Below are 21,886 nucleotides of genomic sequence, written 5' to 3'. Positions count from 1 at the left end.
ACTTGGCTGCGCTGCTGGGGGATGCTTTCCTGTTCCCAGCGCAGAAGTAAGATTCCACTGCAGTCCTCTTGGCTTCTGTGTGGAAGAAATGTGGTGGTGGTGGTGGTGGTGGTGGTGGTGGCGGCAACATCTTGTTAATGGCCCCAGGCAGCAATGTGGCTTCGGCTGGCCCTGAATATCACTCAGACATGTTAGGCCATTCAATCGCCAGTTGTGTCCCCTTGGAGACTCCATCTTCCTCATGTCTTTCATTTCCTTTCCCCTTCTGACCATTGTGGAAAGTAGGATAGTGGACTCAATGGCCTTTGGTCTGATCCAGCAGGAGCCCACTTATGCCCTTATCTATGGTGTGGTGGAAACAGCTGTATGATAGGAACTCACAAGTTTGAAATTCTCCCCTAATACAGATGGCTGAACAAGCATTGTTTGCATTTGCACATATTCTCTGAACAGCTTGATGTTGTTCTTCTCATCCCATTTACTGCAGTCGTTTGTGATCTCCGTTCAGTTTCTGCAAATGGGGAAACTGCACAATTTGAACACGATGGAACGGAATGAGTGTGCCAAAATGGGGTGTATTTTTCCAATATGGTTCAACTTTGCCCCATGGACTAAAACATGAAATGGCACAATCTTAAATTTGCACAATTGCAAACTGCTAGTTTGATTGAAAACTAAATGTGAATTGTTTGAATGTGACCGCGTGGTTGACTATTTCTTTGGGAACTTCCTTGCGGAACACATTCTCTTGCTGTTGTCGGCATTCAGGGCTGTGAACAGGGCTTGTTCGACAGCTTTGCACACACAAATGACATTCTCATACATCCCGATTCCCCACCCAGCTCCCCAGATTAAGAGCCCTGAGCGAACGCGTGCTGTTGACCCCGAAGTCTTCTTCCCAAGACAACGGAGACGGGACCAGAAGCAGAAGCAAACCTTCCCAGTGGGATGCAAAAGGACAAGGAAAGCATTCGGCATGGTTCCATCGCCTTTGATGAGCTATAATGAGCTGATGACAGCATCGTTCTTGGCCTTCGGGTTCTTAAAGTAATTTTGACTCTATTGGCAGCCACAGATTTCCCAGGGCAGATGATAAAGCACTTAAGTTTAAAGAGGCGTCTCTCAGCCATCAGGCCTGCCACGGACACAGTATAAAAGGACTTGTCCCTGTACAGTTTTCCAACAGCTTCATCCCATTCTCCCATCAGCACCGCAGAAGAACAGGTGAGCTTGATTTGTCCAAGTCCTTTACCTTGTTAAAACTACTCCAATGGGATATCCCTGCGAGCTTTAGGACATGCTATTGCATATGTATGTATGTATGTAACTATATATGTATATGTATGTATGTATGTATATGTATGTATGTATATATATATATATATATATACACACACACACACACACACACACACACACACACACACAGACTAAGACTTTCTTGTGTACTTTTGCTACATGATTCTTAGGGAGAGTCCCTGTGGGGCACCTTTTGGATTAATGTCTTTGAACCTTCTGATGACTTTTGATGGTTTGGACTCCTTCTGGAGGGTCCTACTGGGTCAGACCATTGGGCCAGCTGGCCCAGTATTGTTGACATCGACTGGCAGTGGCTCTCCAGGGTCTCAGGCAGGATTTCTTCGAGCACTAAAAGGAATTTCCAGAGATTGAATCAAAATATGCATGCCAAACATGTGCTCTGCCACTGAACTACAAGAGTATTGCAGGAGGGTGGGGTGAGGAGAAGACACAGAAGACAGATGAGCACCGTGTAAAACCAGATATTCTGCAGCATAGACCCATCCTCTGCCACGGAGGAGTAGCTGAGATTAGCGAATGAGCCCTTCAAGTCCTGAATCAAATGTATTTCCTTTGAGCCATGGGCCAGGGATCTCATGCTCTTACAGCATGGGTTATGGAGGCATGCTTCTTCCAACAGAGCACTTCCTGAACTGTTAAGATCTCCCCGAGTAATATACATCAACCTGTTTCTTCTGTTCCTGTTCCCTCCTGCATCATGTCACCCTCACCATCCGTATCATTTCCCCTGGCCCTGGCCCACGCTAGGCCATCTTCTGCCAGGGAGATCTGTGTCTGCGAACCTGCAGAGCCTCTAGCAGTCATAGCATTGTCTCGGTGGGCCAATGCGCTGATTCAGTAGGAAAACAGCTTGCGATGCTCTTCGCTGGAGTCCATCTGAATTCATTCATCCCGGTGGAAAGGAAAAGAGGGGAAATAGTTTCCCTGGAGTTTGTTTCCACTTCAATATGGTCCTTCAGGGGTACATGTGTTGGGGAGGGGACTGAAAGTTGGGCCCGCGAAGCTGGTCTCCATGAAGGGATTTCCTTTCCCTTTACACTATTACGGGAGTTGATGGCTTCTTTTGTTCCTGTGCATCCAAGATCTTCTTATGCATTATTTGTTCATTTGAAATATTTACAATATGTCTTGGCCGCCTTTCAGGGCAGGAACCCCTCCCCAGGTGGTGTCCAGCAATAAAACTCACACATCCTAAAAACGGATGGGGTAATAAATCAACCCATGTGGGTCATTAGCACCTCTCCCTTGTGTTTCCTTTCAGACCCACCTCTGTCTCTCAGCCATGAAGTACTGTGGACCAGTCTGCGCCATCCCCTCCTGTGTTTCCAGCCCCGTTGTTGGTTTTGGAGCTGGGGGTAGTGGCTGGGGGAACTATGGCTATGGCCTTGGCTCCATCCTTGGCTATGGCTATGGCTCCGGATCTGCCGTGCCCTCAGCTGATCTGGGCGTGCTTTCTGGAGTCAACCCTTCCTGCGTCAACCAGATCCCACCCTCAGAGGTCACGATCCAGCCCGCTCCCTTCGTCGTGACCATCCCCGGCCCCATCCTCTCAGCCAGCTGTGACCCTGTCGCCGTCGGAGGCAACACCCCATGTGCCGTCGGGGGCTTTGGAGGAGGACTTGGCACAGGGTTCTATGATGGAGCTGGCCCTGGCCTTCTGGGCTCTTTTGGTGGTAGGAGACGCTTCGGTTACCTTGGAGGCAAAGGCAGCTTGGCTGGGCGCAGAGGCAGCATCTGCTACTCCCCCTGCTGAGCGCACACGGACAATCCACGACCAAAAGGAATGACCAGAAGATGTGCTGGGATTTGGAACTCAGGCCTATGCATACCTCCCCTGCACCCGTTTCGCTCTCATTTCAACCCGCTCTTCCCCACTGTCTGTGCTCTTCTCCGATTTCCCTTGTTTGCCGAAGGCTCTTCCAGCACGCTCCCCCTGAGGACTGTAAAGAGGATAGGGACCACTAAGCCTTGCCACGAAAGAGAGATCACCTAGCTGAATAGGTAAATCAGGGTCACAGGGGATTCATCTCCATGAGAGAGGGGAGACCGTTCTATGCGTTTAGCCCCCCTTTCTTTCTCCAGAAACAATCTCAGCAGGGAAGCTGTTCACTGGCGTGCGTTCTTTGTTCATTGGCCTGCTTATCATTCAGTCGAATACCTCCCACCCCTACCTCCCTAATAAAACTGCCTTTGCATTATAGCACTGGTTTTCTGGTGGTCTTTTCACCTGAAGCACAGAGGGGTCACTCTGTGGATTTCCAGAAGGGTTTATCGTCCTTCCTCTTGTTTTCACCTGGCCTTGGGACTCCCAGAGATAAAGGAGGGGGGGGAGGCATGCTGATCGGGGGCTGAGGTCGTCCAACAACGTCAGGGGACCAAGGTCGAGAGAGGCTGGTCGGGTGCGTCTTGTGTGTTCACGCCAGGGGCCCAGATGGTGTGCTATTCCTGGGGTTAAAGATATGCTCGAGATACACCCAAGCGTCCTGTGGAGTTCCTTACAGAGTTCCGAATAGGTCTGCACAGCTGCAGTGTGTGTGACATGCCATGATGTGCGATGCATCCCATTCAGGAATGTGTACTTGCATGGATGTGTGCCGATGTCGAAATGCGTCCCCTCACCCAGTCAGAAAGGTAAATTCTAGAGACTGTGGTAGGGAGCTGAGTGATGAAGAAGGATCAGTCTAGCAAATCTGACTAAATCTCCTGCTAAGAACTGTTAGGAACCAATCCCTGCTGCAAGTGGCCAAATTAAAAAAAAAAAAAAAAAGACAAAGGAAAAGGAGGGACAGAGATGGGGACCAGAAAGTGGTGAGATTTCTCCTGGAAGGTGGTTCTATTTTCAGTTGTGGTACCATCTCCTGGTGAGAGAGCAGATAGGTCCATGGGAATCTTCCTTGCGTCAGCTCAGGCGGGCTCGCCATCGAGCTCAGAATTGCGTTCTCAGACTGGGAGTGGCTCTCTAGGGTCTCCAGGAATGTCTGGGATTGACCCTGGGAGTCCGGGACTGTCTCCATGCAAGGCAGATTCTCCACCACCAACACCAATCGATGGTCCTCCCCGCTCCAGCCCCGAATGCACACAGTCAGTGAAACAAAATTGCCCTTAGACACCATTCCTTCGTTACTATCTGTTGACGTAGCTGTATGCCACTCCTCAGCCAGAGAGGAGACAGTCCCTGCCCTCAGGTTTGCAGTTTGAAGAGGCATGACCCTCAAGTGGAAAGGAATGGGGAGGGACGTGGGAAAATGATAGTTCTTTCAGCAGGGCTATGGAATGGCCCTCTTTCCCCCACTCATCTCTCTCCATGCAGCCTGCTGCCATGGCTCAACGTGGTAACAGGCGAGGGAGGAGGAGCCTTCATGAGGGAGTTTCTTGGCTGCCCAAATCACTCTTCTAAGGAACTAGGTTAATATGCAGTCCTGTAGGGATAAGACTTGGTAATGAGAGGAAGATGGAACAGATTTCCTTCTATGCTGGGAGAAGATACAGTTGAAATGAACTTCCTTTGGTGGGGTAGCACATCCCTGGGCCGACGTCATCCTAGGGATGTCGTGAGAGTCCTGTTGGGGCTCAAGGCTCAGTGGTTTCTTTCCTGCTCAGCTCCCAGATGCCAGTTTGCAGATGCCCATGCTTGCCCGACTCGGCACGCTCCGAGACAGGCAAGCACAGTGTTCCCCGCTTCTGCGTGAGCCACCATTTTGCACGAAAGTGGATCTCTGTTGTTTACCTGAGCACCATTTGCATACAGTGGTGGCCATCAATAGCCCAATGTAGGGATGTACGAAAGGTACTTACCTTTCCGCGGATTATGCTGATGCTGGGGGGGAGGCGTTCCGTCCCTCCTCCCGGAAAACTGGCTGGGGAGGGAGGCGCTCCGTAAGCCGCCACCGGATTACATTCCGAACCCCCGCCGGAGCCGCGGCCGGACCCGCCGCCACCAAGAAGATCCACCTAAGGTAAGTCCCGTCCTGGTGGGGGGGTGGGGAGCTGTTCCATGCTGATGATGGGGGGGAGGCGTTCCGTCCCTCCCCACGGAAACCTGGCCAGCCGGGATTCTGCGGAGATTCTGCGGAGCCGCTGGCCGGCTCCGCCAGCAGCTGGACATCCAGTCGATGGCTAGCAGGTATGCAAATGGCGGCGGCTGTAGCCACCACCGTTTGCGTCCCTGCAGTCAGCCGTGGAAATGAAAATGTTTCATTTTCTACGTAAAAAAATCTACGTCAACAGCTACGTCAACATCTGCATTAGCATCATGCAGATTGTGCCATTAGCATCTCTCACCAAAGTATTTTCACAGCTATGGAGATTGGGGCATCTTTTTCCTCTTGCTAAAGCTCATATAAGCCTCTCACAAAACCACAGTGCTATACTTTCCAACATGCTGATGCTCTCTCTCTCCCTCTCCCTCTCCCTCTCCCTCTCCCTCTCCCACCACTTACATTTGGATCAAACACTCAGAGAATGCCAGTATAGCATCACCATGGGGAAGAAGGAGTCAAACCATCATGTGGGCAGGAGGGTGCTGTCACTCTCGTGTCCTGGTTGGCTACCACGTGAACCCAGCACTGGACCAGAGGGACCCCTGATCCAGCAGAGCTCCTCTGGTGTCCCTCTGTTCCCCCTGCAGCGCTTGCTGTGTCCCCAGGCTAAGGGACAGGGTTAAGTTTGTCTCCGCTGATTGTTGAGGAGAATTTACCACAGTTTACACATTTCATCATACTTGGAATGAAAAGAACTTGATTCAATAAAGAAACAAACAGACAAACCGGAATGTTTTTTGAAACTGAAATTCCCCCATGGAGCAGGGGGTTGGACTCGATGGCCTTGTAGGCCCCTTCCAACCCTACTATTCTATGATGCTATGCTTCTAAGTCAGAGAAACAGAAACTGTCAAAGTTGCCCATACAGGCCCAGGGCTTTGAGTGCTTTGCTCTTAACAAGTCTGGGGTTGAATCCCTGTGGTGCCCCATTAAAGAAATCTTATTTTACTGAGAAGCTTCTCATATTTAACAGCTATATGGCAGGAAGATGCATCGTGGTCGTCTTCATGCCGGGAACAGCTGCACCCCTTGAATGAGGCCTGCACAGGTGAATGGGATTTTCTTTTTGGTTCAGTTTCGATACAAATTTCCAAAGTTCATAAATATCTTCATATTCAGGATTGAACCATGCTACATGTCCAGTAAAAGGGGTTGGGGATGTGGAAGAGAGAGAAAGACGTTCCTCAGCATGCCCCCAAATGTCCCAATCTGTATTCTGTCAGATGGAGTAGAACCTGAGCTAATATAGACCAGATTTGTGGAAGGATTGACAGTTTCTCCATCTCCCACATTTGAATTTGTTTGATTTCAAGTTCTTTGCATTCTGTTGATGAATGAAGTAGCAGTTCTTAGTAAGGTCTTGTCCCGAGGAAAGTGGGGGGGGGGGAGAGAAAGAAAGAAAGAAAGAAAGAAAGAAAGAAAGAAAGAACCAAAGAAGATCTTTAGTACTCCATACAGAAGACCAGCTGTGACATGAAAGCCTATTCTCTGATGTGAGGAGCCTTCAGGCTTTTAAGGAAACATCCAAGACAGGTTAGGTTGAGCAGTTAGAAATTTATTAAAGCACATCACGGCCGTGGGAGAGACAGACGAACCTGTGTCTCTCTCAAATAAAAGAAACAGGATGCATTAATTCAGACTGAAAGCTGGAGAACTAAGAAAATACACTACGCATGCTCAGAAACTAATTAGTGCTCAGTAACAGTTGTATCAGTACAGCTGCATCATTACTCTTGCTTCTTCTCTTGAGGGATGAGTTACTTTTGTGGACAGGAATTTCCTGCTTATGAGCAAGTTGCAATTCACCTCTCATGGTCAGACTCTCCCTCTCTCTCTCTCTCTCTCACTCTCTCAATCCCTCAGTCGCCTTGGTTGGCTGCTTGAACCAAACTTAGGGATGGCAGAGAATTCCGCCACGGATCTCGGGGAAGCCGAATGCCCATGCATTCGGTCCCCCCAAATCCATGGCGGAATGACCTGCCACCCCCCTGCCCCCCTGCGGATCCCCCCCAGGACGAGACTTACCTGGGGCAGATCTTCCGGGCGGCGGCAGCTCTGGTGGCGGTTCCGGCGGCGGTTTAGCGGCAGCCACGGCCGGTCTTCTGACTGGCTACCCCTTACATTTTCAGTATGAAAAAAAAAGACGTGATAGGCTACGTAAATGTTTACGTAGCCTATCACATCTGACTTAAAAAAACAAAACAAAACAAAATGCGCGTACGCAAATGGCGGCGGCTACGGCCGCCGCCATTTGCGTTCCTTATTTTGGGCCGTCTTAGTCTACATCAATATTTACGTAGACTAAGAAGGTGAAAATAAGGGGGAACGCAAATAGCGTAGCGTCCGTTTTAGGGATGGATCTGTGTCCCTGCTGACCAGGGGCGAGGATTCCGGGGGGAGGGAGGAAGCACCTCCCCCCACCCCCAGTGCAACCCGGTGGAGCCAGGTAAGGCTCATTTCGTACATCCCTAACCAAACTACTCAAGAGGCCTAGTCCAGCCTACCTTCACGAGGCCAAAGAGCTCATACACCATTTATTGACTTTAATTGGGTACTTCCATTGTCCCTGTCATTCATAGCTTCTTATTAGAATTGGGGGGGGGGGGAATTGTTCTATTCATATTTTGAACAGAACATATGTGAACAGAAACTAAATTATCCACCAACTCGCTAAGTTTTGCAATGTGCTCCTCGTATCAAATAACGAAGTCCAAAAAGGCATGTATTAGGGAAAGCAACATTCAAAAATGCCAAATATTCAGAAAATTGCTTGCAAAAATGTGTATATCACACAATGTTCTGAACTGCCAGCAGAGCTTGTTCCGAGCCGCTCAGAGAGCATCAGCTATTGGGCAGTTTCAAAATGAAATCAATTAAAGAAAATAACAACAACAAAAACAACAGCAACAACATATTTGGCCAGAAATGCTGACATGAATGCAACTATTAGAAACAATGTGCAAAAAAAAAAAATGCTTATGAATTTCCTTGTGACTTCTTTGATGTAAACTAAACTTAAAAAAACCTCTCAACTTTGGGGATGAACTGAACTGAAGATGGGACCAGTGAGAGAGAAAATAACGTTGACAGAATCACCCATCTCTAATTTGTATACCCCCAAATCCCAAACCCTCATGCGTACAACAAGATGACACTCCGACATCATCTTGTGCTTGCCTGACTCCACCAAATGTGGGAACTGCCTGGTCTGGGTCCCACCCAGGGTGTCCCCAATTGTGATGACACAGTCTCACCCATGGGATGGCCCTCTTGGGTTCTCAGCTATGGGGTAAATAAAACGAGACGGGATGTGAGGCGGTGGTGACAGAGCAAGAAAGAGATCTTGGGGTTGTGGTGGGCAGCTCAACAAAAAAGGTCAACCCAGGGTGTGGCTGGCTGCTGTAAAAAAAGACAAACTCCATGTTAGGCACAGTTCGGAAGGGAGCTGAAAATAAGACTTCCAAGATCATACTCCTCTTATACAAATCTATGGTGTGACACTTCTGGTCGCAGCACCTAAAAAAGACAATTTGGTAGAGCTGGGAAAAGTGCAGAAAAGGGCAACTAAAATGACCAAGTGGTGGAGCAACTCTCCTAGGAAGGAATGTTGCAAGAGCTGGGATTGTTTAGCCTAGAAAGGAGGCCGCGCTGGGTGGGTGGGGATGATCGAGGTGTATGCATACAAAGTATGCGTGGTGATTGGTGGGAGATTCAGGACAGATAAAAGGAAGTACCAATTCATGCACCACAAGGTTAAACTATGGAATTCACTTCCACCAGATGATGGCCACCAATTTGGTTGGTTTTAAAAGGGGATTAGACTAATTCCTGGAGGAGAAGCCTATCAATTGCGACAAGTCCTTATGGCTCTATGCTACCTCCAGTATCAAAGGCAGTATGCCGATGTACACCAGTGGCTTGCTGGGGGACATGGTTGGCAGAGGGTTGTTACACTCAAGTCCTGCTTGTGGGTTTCTTGTGGGGATCCAGTTGGCCACTATCACTGTGCAAACAAAATGCTTGACTAGAGGAAGCCTTGGCCTGATCCAGCAGGCCTCTTCTTATGTACATAAATAAAAGGAAGGAGCCTCAGTCTGCCTGTTTTCCATCAACCAGTCTGAATTCTCATGTGCAGACTAATGGAAAAATGCATGGATGTTGACAGGTCTACTCATGGGTAAATCACCTGATGGGCATCTCCCAGGCTCTCCTATCTTGCAAGGAAGGTAGGAGCATGTAGCCCTTCATCACAGTAACCAATATTACATTTTTATCACTGTTATATTCGAATTAAATTCATTTTGAAAAGATAAGACAAAGAAAAAGAGGGGGAAGAATTGCTAAGCAAGACCTCTGCAGACATAAAATGTGTCTTGCATTAGACCATGGGGAAATATTCCAGCTATTTGGGTAAAGGGATATTGCTGAGAGTGTAAAGTTACATTTATGCCCAATGTTATGGGTATATCATTATACATAAGGCAGCGCATAGTAAATGTAATCTAGGATGCTATCTTAAACAGAGTTGAGAATTTGATGTCAGCATCTCTCCTGTGGGGTCAAAGCACTGTAGGCTTTCTTGTTTTCTTGTTTGTTCATGAGTTGTGGTCTCGGCAACAATTTTGGAAAGTGATGACGCCTTCTCTACCAGGAAACGATCCCCAACCCACGGCGGGGGAAGACATCAAAGCACATAGAATGATGCCCAACACAAATTGCTTGTGATTTCTCCCTTTATAGGTGTTGCTGACTATGTCATCTCACTGTGGATTATCGTACTCTTCAGCTAATTATTTCTAAGTCTCCATTAGAGTAACTATGTTGTGGTTTGAAAAGCTCATTTGGATATATTGCTTGAGGAGTTTGTGATATATTACTCGGGAGGAGTCCCAACTCCCAAGTAGTATATGGAGGATGGGACACCACCCAGGATGTAAATCTCTTTTAGTACATGACAGACATATTTCCCATATATTTTACAGGACTCTGAGGGAAATACCCTCCTGCCATTTCTACCAAGCTGCCTTAGGACCTACTGAGATCGGCTGCTGCCTTCCTTTACGGTCGGGGACAGTAGAAGCTGGCATCTCTGATTTTGGAGGGCTGTGAATCCCTTCTGGGTTTCTGTCAGAACCAGCCAGAACTCTAAAGCAGGTATCCGAAGTGCCGAACCCCATACCCAAAATGGATTCAGCACCTTGGATCCTGAAATTTGAGCCACTTGGCTGCGCTGGTGGGGGATGCTTTCCTGTTCCCAGCGCAGAAGTAAGATTCCACTGCAAGTCCTGCTGGCTTCTGTGTGGAAGAAATGTGGTGGTGGTGGTGGTGGCGGCAACATCTTGTTAATGGCCCCAGGCAGCAATGTGGCTTTGGCTGGCCCTGAATATCACTCAGACATGTTAGGCCATTCAATTGCCAGTTGTGTCCCCTTGGACACTCCATCTTCCCCATGCCTTACATTTCCCCTTCTGACCAGTGTGGAAAGCAGGACAGTGGACTCCATGGCCTTTGGTCTGATCCAGCAGGAGCCCTCTTATGCCCTTATCTATGATGTGGAGGAAACAGCTGTATGATAGGAACTCACAAGTTTGAAATGCTCCCCTAATACAGATGGCTAAAGAAGCCATGTTTGCATTTGCACATATTCTCTGAACATCAGCTTGATATTCTTCTTGTCCCATTTACTGCGGTTGTTTGTGATCTCCGTTCAGTTTCTACAAATGGGGAAACTGCACAATTTGAACACGATGGAACGGAATGAATGTGCCAAAATGGGGTGTATTTTTCCAAAATGGTTCAACTTTCCCCATGGACTAAAACATGAAATAGCACAATCTTAAATTTGTGCAATTGCAAACTGGTTATTTGATTGAAAACTAAATGTGAATTTTTTGAATGTGACCGCATGGTTGACTATTTGAGAACTTCCTTTGGGAACACATTCCCTTGCTGTTGTCAGAGTTCAGGGCTGTGAACGGGGCTTGTTCGACAGCTTTGTACACACAAATGACGTTCTCATACATCCCGATTCCCCACCCAACTCCCCAGATTAAGAGCCCTGAGCGAAGGCGTGCTGTTGACCCCGAAGACTTCTTCCCAAGACAACGGAGACGGGACCAGAAGCAGAAGCAAACCTTCCCAATGGGATGCAAAAGGACAAGGAAAGCATTTGTCATGGTTCCATCGCCTTTGATGAGCTATAATGAGCTGATGACAGCATCATCCTTGGCCTTCGGGTTCTTAAAGTAATTTTGACTCTGATGGCAGCAACAGATATCCCAGGGCAGATAATAAAGCACTTAAGTTTAAAGGGGCATCTCTCAACCATCAGGCCTGCCACGGACACAGTATAACTGTACAGTTTTCCAACAGCTTCATCCCATTCTCCCTTCAGCACCGCAGAGGAACTGGTGAGCTTGGTTTGTCCAAGTCCTTTACCTTGTTAAAACTACTCCAAAGGGATTTTCCTGTGAGCTTGAGGACATGCTATTGCATATGTATGTATGTATGTATATGTGTATGTATGTATATGTGTGTGTGTGTGTATATATATATATACACACATACACATATACATATACACATACATACACACACACACACACACACACACAGACTAAGCCTTTCTTGTGTACTTTTGCTACGTGATTCTTAGGGAGAGTCCCTGCGGGGCACCTTTTGGATTAACGTCTTGAACCTTCTGATGACCTTTGATGGTTTGGACTCCTTCTGGAGGGTCCTACTGGGTCAGACCATTATATATACACACACACACACACACACACACACACACACAGACTAAGCCTTTCTTGTGTACTTTTGCTATGTGATTCTTAGGAAGAGTCCCTGCGGGGCACCTTTTGGATTAACGTCTTGAACCTTCTGATGGCTTTTGATGGTTTGGACTCCTTCTGGAGGGTCCTACTGGGTCAGAGCATTGGGCCAGCTAGCCCAGTATTGTTGACATCGACTGGCAGTGGCTCTCCAGGGTCTCAGGCAGGATTTCTTCGAGCACTAAAAGGAATTTCCAGAGATTGAATCAAAATATGCATGCCAAATATGTGCTCTGCCACTGAACTACAAGAGTATTGCAGGAGGGTGGGGTGAGGAGAAGACACAGAAGACAGACGAGCACCGTGTAAAACCAGATGTTCTGCAGCACAGACACATCCTCTGCCACGGAGGAATAGCTGAGCTTAGCGAATGAGCCCTTCAAGTCCTGAATCAAATGTATTTCCTTTGAGTCATGGGCCAGGGATCTCATGCTCTTTACAGCATGGGTTATGGAGGCATGCTTCTTCCATCGGAGCACTTCCTGAACTGTTAAGATCTCCCCGAGTAATATGCATCAACCTGTTTCTTCTGTTCCTGTTCCCTCCTGCATCATGTCACCCTCACCATCCGTATCATTTCCCCTGGCCCTGGCCCACGCTAGGCCATCTTCTGCCAGGGAGATCTGTGTCTGCGAACCTGCAGAGCCTCTAGCAGTCAGAGCATTGTCTCGGTGGGCCAATGCGCTGATTCAGTAGGAAAACAGCTTGCGATGCTCTTTGCTGGAGTCCATCTAAATTCATTCATCCCGGTGGAAAGGAAAAGAGGGGAAACAGTTTCCCTGGAGTTTGTTTCCACTTCAATATGGTGCTTGGGGGGGGGTACATGTATTGGGAGGGGACTGAAAGTTGGGCCCGCGAAGCTGGTCTCCATGAAGATATTTCCTTTCCCTTTACACTATTATGGGGGTTGATCGCTTCTTTGGTTCCTGTGCATCCAAGATCTTCTTATGCATTATTTGTTCATTTGAAATATTTACAATATGTCTTGGCCGCCTTTCAGGGAAGGACCCCTCCCCAGGTGGTGTCCAGGAATAAAACTCACATCCTAAAAACGGATGGGGTAATAAATCAACCCATGTGTGGCATTACCACCTCTCCCTTGTGTTTTCTTTCAGACCCGCCTTTCAGCCATGAAGTACTGTGGACCAGTCTGCGCCATCCCCTCCTGTGTTTCCAGCCCTGTCATCCATTTTGGAGCTGGGGGTAGTGGCTGTGGGCCCTATGGCTATGCCCTTGGCTCCGGCCTCAGCTATGGCTATGGCCCTGGTGCCCTAGTTGAACCTGCCGTGCCCTCAGCTGATCTGAGCGTGCTTCCTGGAGTCAACCCTTCCTGCATCAACCAGATCCCACCCTCAGAGGTCATGATCCAGCCCCCTCCCTGCATCGTGACCATCCCCGGCCCCATCCTCTCAGCCAGCTGTGACCCTGCCGCCGTCGGAGGCAACACCCCGTGTGCTGTCGGGGGCTTTGGAGGAGGACTTGGCAGAGGGTTCTATCGTGGAGCTGGCCCTGGCCTTCTGGGCTCTTTTGGTGTTGGGAGCCGCTCCGGTTACCTTGGAGGCAGAGGCAGCTTGGCTGGGCGCAGAGGCAGCATCTGCTACTCCCCCTGCTGAGCGCGTACGGACTGTCCATGACCAAAAGGAAGGACCAGAAGATGTGCTGGGATTTGGAACTCAGGCCTATGCGAACCTCTCATGCACCCGTTTCGCTCTCATTTCAACCCGCTCTTCCCCACTGTCTGTGCTCTTCTCCGATTTCCCTTGTTTGCCGAAGGCTCTTCCAGCACACTCCCCCTGAGGACAGTAAAGAGGATAGGGACCACTAAGCCTTGCCACGAAAGAGAGATCACCTAGCTGAATAGGTAAATCAGGGTCACAGGGGATTCATCTCAATGAGAGAGGGGAGACCGTTCTATGTGTTTAGCCCCCCTTTCTTTCTCCAGAAACAATCTCAGCAGGGAAGCTGTTCACTGGCGTGCGTTCTTTGTTCATTGGCCTGCTTATCATTCAGTCTAATACCTCCCCCCCCCCACATCCCTAATAAAACTGCCTTTGCATTATAGCACTGGTTTTCTGGTTGTATTTTCACCTGAAGCACAGAGGGATCACTCTGTGGATTTCCAGAAGGGTTTATCGTCCTTCATCCTGTTTTCACCTGGCCTTGGGACTCCCAGAGATAAAGGATGGGGGGGGGAGGCATGCTGATCGGGGGCTGAGGTCATCCAATAACCTCAGGGGACCAAGGTCGAGAAAGGCTGGTCGGGTGCGTCTTGTGTGTTTACGCCAGGGGCCCAGATGGTGTGTTACTCCTTTGGTTAAAGATATACTAGCAAAAGCCCAAATATCCTGCAGTTTTGTCTTGTTTCAATATATATCTCCACAGCTGCAGTGTGTCTGACATGTCATGATGTTGGATGTATCCTGTTTGGGAACATGTATTTGCATCGATGTGTGCTAAAGGTGAGATGCATCCCCTCACCTGCTCATAGAATCATAGAATAGTGGGGTTGGAAGGGGCCTATAAGACCATCGAGTCCAACCCCCTGCTCAGTGCAGGAATCTAAGGCAGAATTACTCAGAAATATACATTCTAGAGACTGTGGTCAGGAGCTGAGTGACATAAAAGGATACATCTGGCCAATCCCACTAACATCTCCCACTAAGGACATTTAACAACACATCCCTTCAAGTGGACCAAAGAAAGGGCAAAAGAAGGACAGAGCTGGGGACCAGAAAATGGTGGGATGTCTCCTAGAAGGTGGTTCTATTTGCAGTTTTGCCACCATCTGCTGGTGAGAGATAAGGCAGGTTCTTGGGTATCTGCCTTGTACCAGCTCAGGTTGGCTCTCCATCGAGCACAGAATTGCCTACTCAGACTGGCTGTGGCCCTCTAGGGTCTCCAGAGATGTGTGAGATTGAACCTGGGGCTATCTCCATGCAAGGCAGATACACCATCAGCACCACTAATTGATGGTCCTCCACCCAGACCAGAAATGCTAAAATAATCCGCCCCAGATATGATTTGTTTATTACTATTTATTGAAGTATTTGTATATCTATCCTCAGCTAAAAAGGAGACAGTCCCTGCCCTCAGGTTTACAGTTTGAAAAGGCATGACACTCAAGGGAAAAGGAATGTGGAGGGAAGAGGGGGAAAAAATTGTTCTTTTAGCAGGGCTGTGATGGCTCTATTTCCCTCACTTGTCTCTCTCCATGGAACCGGCTGGAATGGCTGCTGGTTGAGCAGCTGGTGGTACTGGTGCTGGTAGTACTGGTTGAGGGAGGAGAAGCCTTCATGAGGGAGTTCAATGGTTGCCCAAATGGCGCTTCTAAGGAACTAGGTTAATGTGCAGGCCTGAGGGATAAGACACAAACAAGAGAGGAAGATGGAACTGATTTCCTTCTATGCTGTTAGAAGACACAGTTGAAATGAACTTCCTCTGATGGGGTGGCACATCCCTGGGCTGACATCATCCTAGTGATATCATGAGAGTCCAGTTGGGGCTCAACATTCAGCAATTTCTTGCCTGCTTGGGCCCCGTCCCCCTATTCCTATGCTTGCCCAACTCGGCCCATGCATAGTCAGACATCCACAGAGTTCCTTGCTAGTCTATGAGCCACCATTTTGCATGGAACCAGTGGGTCCACTATTTACATAAGTCACCATTTGTGTACAAGGGTGGCCATACATAGCCCCATTGATGCAAAATTGCAGGCGGAAATTCTCTGATTAGGTCATTTATGCCTGGAATTTTGTGGAAATGGTGACTTCCCTAAATAGCAGGGCTGCCATTTGAATGACAATATTGTGTTTGCCGGATTCTCGCCCAGCACACCGGACAGGGGTGGGTGAGAGCAGCAGTGTTCTGGCAAACAGTGCACGAGGCGGGCTCCGGTGACTTCCCCCATCCCTACATCATCCAATCCACCTGGCACAAATCCAGAACACATGAAAGTCTTTGCCAGCCCGGCACCCTCTACAGTTTTTGCAGTTAGGGATGTTGGAGGAATCCATCCAATGGGTGAAGCTCGCAGAGCTTTAATCCACTTGCCCCCTAGACTTCAGCTCATGGATTTGTGTGTTGTTGTTTGTATTTGGTTATAAAATACAGGTGAGAGTCATTTTCTTCTGGCCGGGGTCAACTGCCTGCTCCTTCACGACTGCTACAGCAGCCTGCCTGGCCTTGGGAAGGGCTCATTATTTCCAGCTCCCAGAAACAGCTGAAGGCCCAGTTTCCTGGGGAGCGTTTGGCTTCCAGCCATCGGCTGTCCCTCCAGGAGGCCTGGACTTCAGGGAAGCCGATGTGAGTGGTGGTGCCCTCCACAGCAGCAGCCCTGAAGGGGGCAACACGAAAGGGGGGGGTCACCCCTTTGGGGAAGCTGCTTCAGGGAGCAATGAGGGTGAGGGCCATATCCCTTGGGTTTTCTCTCTTCTCTCTATTTTTCCCTTCTTTCTCTTCCCCTTGTGAGGTCTGTGTGTGGGGATTTCTGGGGTTGTCGAGTTGCAAGTGTGTGGCCTTTGAATGTCTTTTGCTTGTTTTTCCAGTTAGGCTTTTTTTATTTTTTTATGGCTTAAGTAGGGATGTACAAAAGTCACTTACCTTTTCGATGGGGTGATTCGCGGTGGAGGGGAGGCGCTCCGCACCTCCCCCCGAGATCCTGATCCGGCAAGAGATGTACGAAAGTCACTTACCTTCCTGAGGATTCTGTTCATGGGGGGGGAGGCATTCCGTCCCTCCCCCCAGAATCCTCAATGGGGGGGAGGCGATCCGGTCCTCCCGCCTGGAATCCTCGATGGCCGGCTGTGCTCTGCGGTGGCTCTGCAGAGCAGCCGGCCAGGCCCAGGCCAGAGCCGTCCGCAGCTGAATTTCCGGCCGCGGAGGGCTCTGAGTAAAAAAAAAAACATGTACGCAAATGGCAGCGGCTATGGCCGCCGTCATTTGCATTCCTTATTTTTCGCCGTCTTAGTTTACGTAAATATTTACGTAGACTATTATGGCGAAAATAAAGGGGAATGCAAATGGTGTAGTGGACGCTATTTGCGCCCCTTTTTGATTCACCGTTTTAGCCTACGCAAATATTTACGTAGGCTGAAACGGCAAATCAAAAAGGGATGCAAATAGCGCCCACTACGCTATTTGCATTCCCCTTTTTTTGCCATAATAGATTATGTAAATATTTACATAGGCTAAAACAGCGAAAAAAGGGAACACAAACGGCGGCCGCTGTAGCCACCACCATTTGCGTATGCGGGGTTTGTGGTTTTTTTGCTTGCTGTGATAGGCTACGTAAGTATTTACGTAGCTTATCACGGCAAAGGCAGCTACGCAAATGGCGTTGTGGCCGCCATTTGAGTCTGCAGCAGCCGGCCGAGAGACCAGCTGCTGCCACCGCTGCCGCCGCCGGAGCCGCCACTGCCAGAACGTCCGCCCCAAGTAAGCTTTCATCCCGGGGGGGATTCTGTGAGGGGGCAGGGGGTGGGAGGCCGTTCCGCCACAGGTTTCGGGGGGCCGAACGCTAGTGCATTCAGCCTCACTGAAATCCGTGGTGGAATTCTCCACCATCCCTAGGCTTAAGTATTCGAGGTGAGAACGAAGTGATTTTATACCCCGGGGTGAGGGATTGTAGGGGAGTGTTATTGATACAGTTGCTCCTACATGTCCTCTCCTACCTGCTTCCAAACAAGCTCCATGGTTTACAGAAGAACTGAAGAAGCTGAAGTGGCAAGGACGATGACTAGAGCACCGATGGCTGAAAACTCAACTTGAATCCAACAAGGTATGTCATAGGGATCATTTGAAGACCTATGGGGTGGTGATACATGCAGTGAAGAGAGCTTTCTAGTCTACACGTATTGAGTCTGCAAAAGTCATGCCCAGCTAAGCTGTTCATGGTGGTAAGGGAGCTGAGCCACCACCACCACCACCCCCCGAATCTGATATTAGAGACATTGGTAGCTCACTGTGAGTTTTTTAATGAGTTTTTTGTGGATAAAATCTCTCAGATACGAGCCAACTTGGACACTGTCCTGGGGACAGAAATCAACAGTGGGATGTCCAGCAACTCTGCTTGCATGATTAAACCAGATCATGTTCAGCTTGTGACTCCTGATGATGTGGACAAGCTGTTTGGTTTGGTCAAAAAGACAATTTGCCCTCTCGATCCTTGCCCATCCTGGCTTGTAATCCAGGGAGGGGAGATGGTAAACCAATTTTTGCTGAATGATATTATTGCCTCCCTAAGAGAAGGTGTCTGAAAGAAGCAATTTCATGGTGTCTGAAAGAAGCAATTATTAGGCCGCTTCTGAAGAAGCCTTCCCTTGACCCCTTAGACTTCAATAATTTTAGGCCAGTAAGAAATCTACCATTTGGGGGCAAGGTAATTGAGAATGTGGTGCCCATTCAACTCCAAGCAGCCTTGGATGAAACTGATTACATGGGCCCCTGTCAAAAAGGCTTCAGAGCAGGATACAGAGTTGAGACTGCCATGGTTGCCTTGGAGGATGATCTTTGCCTGGGAATCAATAGGGAGAGTGCCTCCCTGTTGATTCTTTTGAATCTCTCAGCAGCATTCAATACCATAGACCATGGTTTCTTTCTGGATCACCTGAGGGAGTTGGTGACTGGGGGCACTGCTCTTCAGTGGTTCCATGCCTTTCTCTCAAGACAGTTCCAGATGGTGACACTCAGGGACAGTTGTTCCTCAAAAAAGGAGCTGTTATGGGGAGTCTTTCAGGGCTCCATTCTATCCCCAATGCTGTTTAATATCTACATGAAACCACTGGGAGAGATCATCAGGAGGTTTGGGGCTGGGTGTTATCAGTATTCTGATGACACACCCAAATCTGTTTCTCCTTATCATCTTTATCCAAGGAAGGTGTGACTCCTCTGAATGACTGCCTAAAGTTGGTAATAGGCTGAATGAGGGAGAACAAGCTAAAGCTGAATCCAGGCAAGACAGAAGTGCTCATCATGAAGGGTCTTAACTGAGGCATGTCAACCACTTCTGGAGGGGTTGCACTCTCTCTGAAGGAGCAAGTTCATCGCTTGGGGGTGCTTCGTGACCCAACCCTGCTCCTGGCACCCCAGGTGGAGGCAACGCTGAGAAGTGTCTGCTATCAACTTCGGCTGATACACCAGCTACACCCATTCCTGGAATATGTGGACATGGTAACAGTGGTGCATGTGCTGGTAGGCCTGATTTCTGCAATGTGCTGTAGAATCATAGGATCATAGAATAGTAGGGTTGGAAGGGGCCAACAAGGCCATCGAGTCCAACTCTCTGCTCACTGCAGGAATCCAAATCAGAGCATCCCTGACAGATGGCTGTCCAGCCTCGTCTTGAACGCCTCCAGTGCGGGAGAGCCCCCCACGTCCCTAGGTCATGGGTTCCATCGTCGTATTGCTCCAACAGTCAGGAGGTTTTTCCTGATGTTCAGCCGGAATCTGGCTTCCTGTCACTTGAGCCCATTATTCCGTGTCCTCCACTCTGGGATGATGGAGAAGAGATCCTGGCCTTCCTCTCTGTGACAACCTTTCAAGTACTTGAAGAGCGCAATCCTCAGTACTAGGGATGGCGGAGAATTTCTCCCCGAAACTTCGGGGGGCCGAGCGCCAACGTGTTCGGCCCCCCGAACAAGTTTCGAGGAGAAATCCTCCACACACCCTTGCACCCCGCACCCCCCCCCGGGACGGGACTTACCTTCGCCGAATGTCCCTCCCGGCGGCGGGTCCGGCTGGTGGTTCGGCGGGTGTTCATGCGGGGCGGGAGCGGCAGCTGGTCTTTTGACCGGCTGTCGCCGCCGCCATTCCAAGAAAAGAAAAGAAAAAAAAAACGCCCCCGTGATAGGCTACGTGACGATTAACGTAGCCTATCACAGCTAGATTTGCAAAGTCAGCCGTGATAGGCTACGTCAATCGTCATGTAGCCTATCACGGGTGACTTTAAAAAAAAAAAAAAAAAAAGCACATACGGATAATGGCGGCCCCCATAGGGAGCCGCCATTCGCGTTCCTTATTTGGTCACTGCAGTCTATGTAAAGATTTACGTAGACTACAGCGACCAAATAAGGAACGCGAATGGTGGCTTCCTATGGGGGCCGCCATTAGCGTACGCGCTTTTTTTTTTAAGTCACCTGTGATAGGCTACGTGTAGGGGTGGATGAAAGTCCCTTACCTGTCCTCGAAGGATGTTTGCGGTGGGGGGGAGGCATTTCGCTGCTCCCCCCGTGAAATTCAGGCCGGGGGGGAGGCTTCCCGCCTCGCCCCGGCCGAAATTCAGGCCGGGGAGGAGGCTTCCCGCCTCGCCCGGCCACGAACGCGAAAGTTAAAAAAAAAACAAAAAACGCCCCCTGATAGGCTACGTGACAATTAACGTAGCCTATCACGGCTAGATCTGCAAAGTCAGCCGTGATAGGCTACGTCAATCGTCACGTAGCCTATCACGGGTGACTTTAAAAAAAAAAAAAAGCACGTACGCTAATGGTGGCCCCCATAGGGAGCCGCCATTCGCGTTCCTTATTTGGTCGCTGTAGTCTACGTAAAGATTTACGTAGACTACGACGAAAATAAGGGCAATGCAAATAGTGTTGCCCTTATTTTCACCGTAGTCTATGTAAATCTTTACATAGACTACAGCGACCAAATAAGGAACGGGAATGGCGGCTCCCTATGGGGGCCGCCATTATCCGTACGCGCTTTTTTTTTTTTTTAAAGTCACCCATGATAGGCTACGTGACGATTGACGTAGCCTATCACGGCTGACTTTGCAGATCTAGCCATGATAGGCTACGTTAATCGTCACGTAGCCTATCACGGGGGCGTTTAAAAAAAAAAACAACTTTCGAGTTTGTGGCCGGGCAAGGCGGGAAGCCTCCTCCCCGGCCTGAATTTCGGCCGGGGCGAGGCAGGAAGCCTCCCCCCCGGCCTGAACTTCGCGGGGGGATCAGCGAAGTACCTCCCCCCCACCGCGAACAAGCTTCGACGAAAGGTAAGTGACTTTCGTCCACCCCTACTCAGTACTTGGGGCTGCCTGTATATTTTGTTCGGAAACTTCAACTGGTACAAAATATGGCAGCCAGGATGGTCTCTGGGACATCCCATGGAGACTATATTACACTGGTTTTAAAATCTTTACACTGGCTGCCAATTTGTTTCCCAGCAAAATGTAAAGTTCTGGTTCTCACCTTTAAAGTCTTACATGGTCTAGGTCCAAGGTACCTTAGGGAGCACCTTCTCCTATGCCCTAGTCCGCCACCTAAGGTCCTCTGAGGGCTCTCTGCTGCTACTGCCTAATGTGAGATTGGCAGCCACACGCAAGAGGAACTTGCTGACCTCCTTGAAGGTTTTAAATACTCTATTATTCTGGCAGGTCTTCCCTTTTGAGAACTCTTATTTTGGCTGACTTTTGTATGCTATTAAGCTGTGTTGTTTTAAGCTGTGTTGTTTTATTCTTGGATTTTTATTTATTTTTAATTTGTGGGTTAAATTGTTTTAGCTCAAACTTGTTTTTTAGTTATATGTTGTTGGTATACAATGGACATACGTTTTTATGTAAATGGCTTTCAAACTATATATATTGTATTTTAGCGTTTAAACTTTTGTAAACCACCCAGAGAGCTTCATCTATTGGTAGGGGTGCACGAAAGTCCCTTACCTGTCCTCGAAGCTTTTCACGGTGGGGGGGAGGCGCTTCGC

At 48.9% G+C, this 21,886-nt stretch overlaps 1 protein-coding gene across 1 annotated transcript; it reads left to right on the top strand.

The window, feature by feature from the left end:
• Positions 1-1,140: 1,140 nt before the first annotated feature.
• LOC146334594 (uncharacterized) lies at positions 1,141-3,515 on the top strand. The gene is made up of 2 exons (XM_084824782.1): positions 1,141-1,224; positions 2,582-3,515. The coding sequence occupies exon 2, from the start codon at positions 2,603-2,605 to the stop codon at positions 3,071-3,073; it is 471 nt and encodes a 156-aa protein (XP_084680908.1). The 5' UTR covers positions 1,141-1,224; positions 2,582-2,602; the 3' UTR covers positions 3,074-3,515.
• The last annotated feature ends 18,371 nt before the right edge of the window (positions 3,516-21,886 follow it).

Source organism: Heloderma suspectum, chromosome 17 (assembly GCF_057233095.1).
Source record: "Heloderma suspectum isolate Gila_16-S chromosome 17, 16-S_ref, whole genome shotgun sequence".
In the NCBI taxonomy this organism is placed as follows: Eukaryota; Metazoa; Chordata; class Lepidosauria; order Squamata; family Helodermatidae; genus Heloderma; species Heloderma suspectum.
Note: the sequence above shows the minus strand (reverse complement) of the source record. Positions and strands in the feature narration are given on the sequence as shown.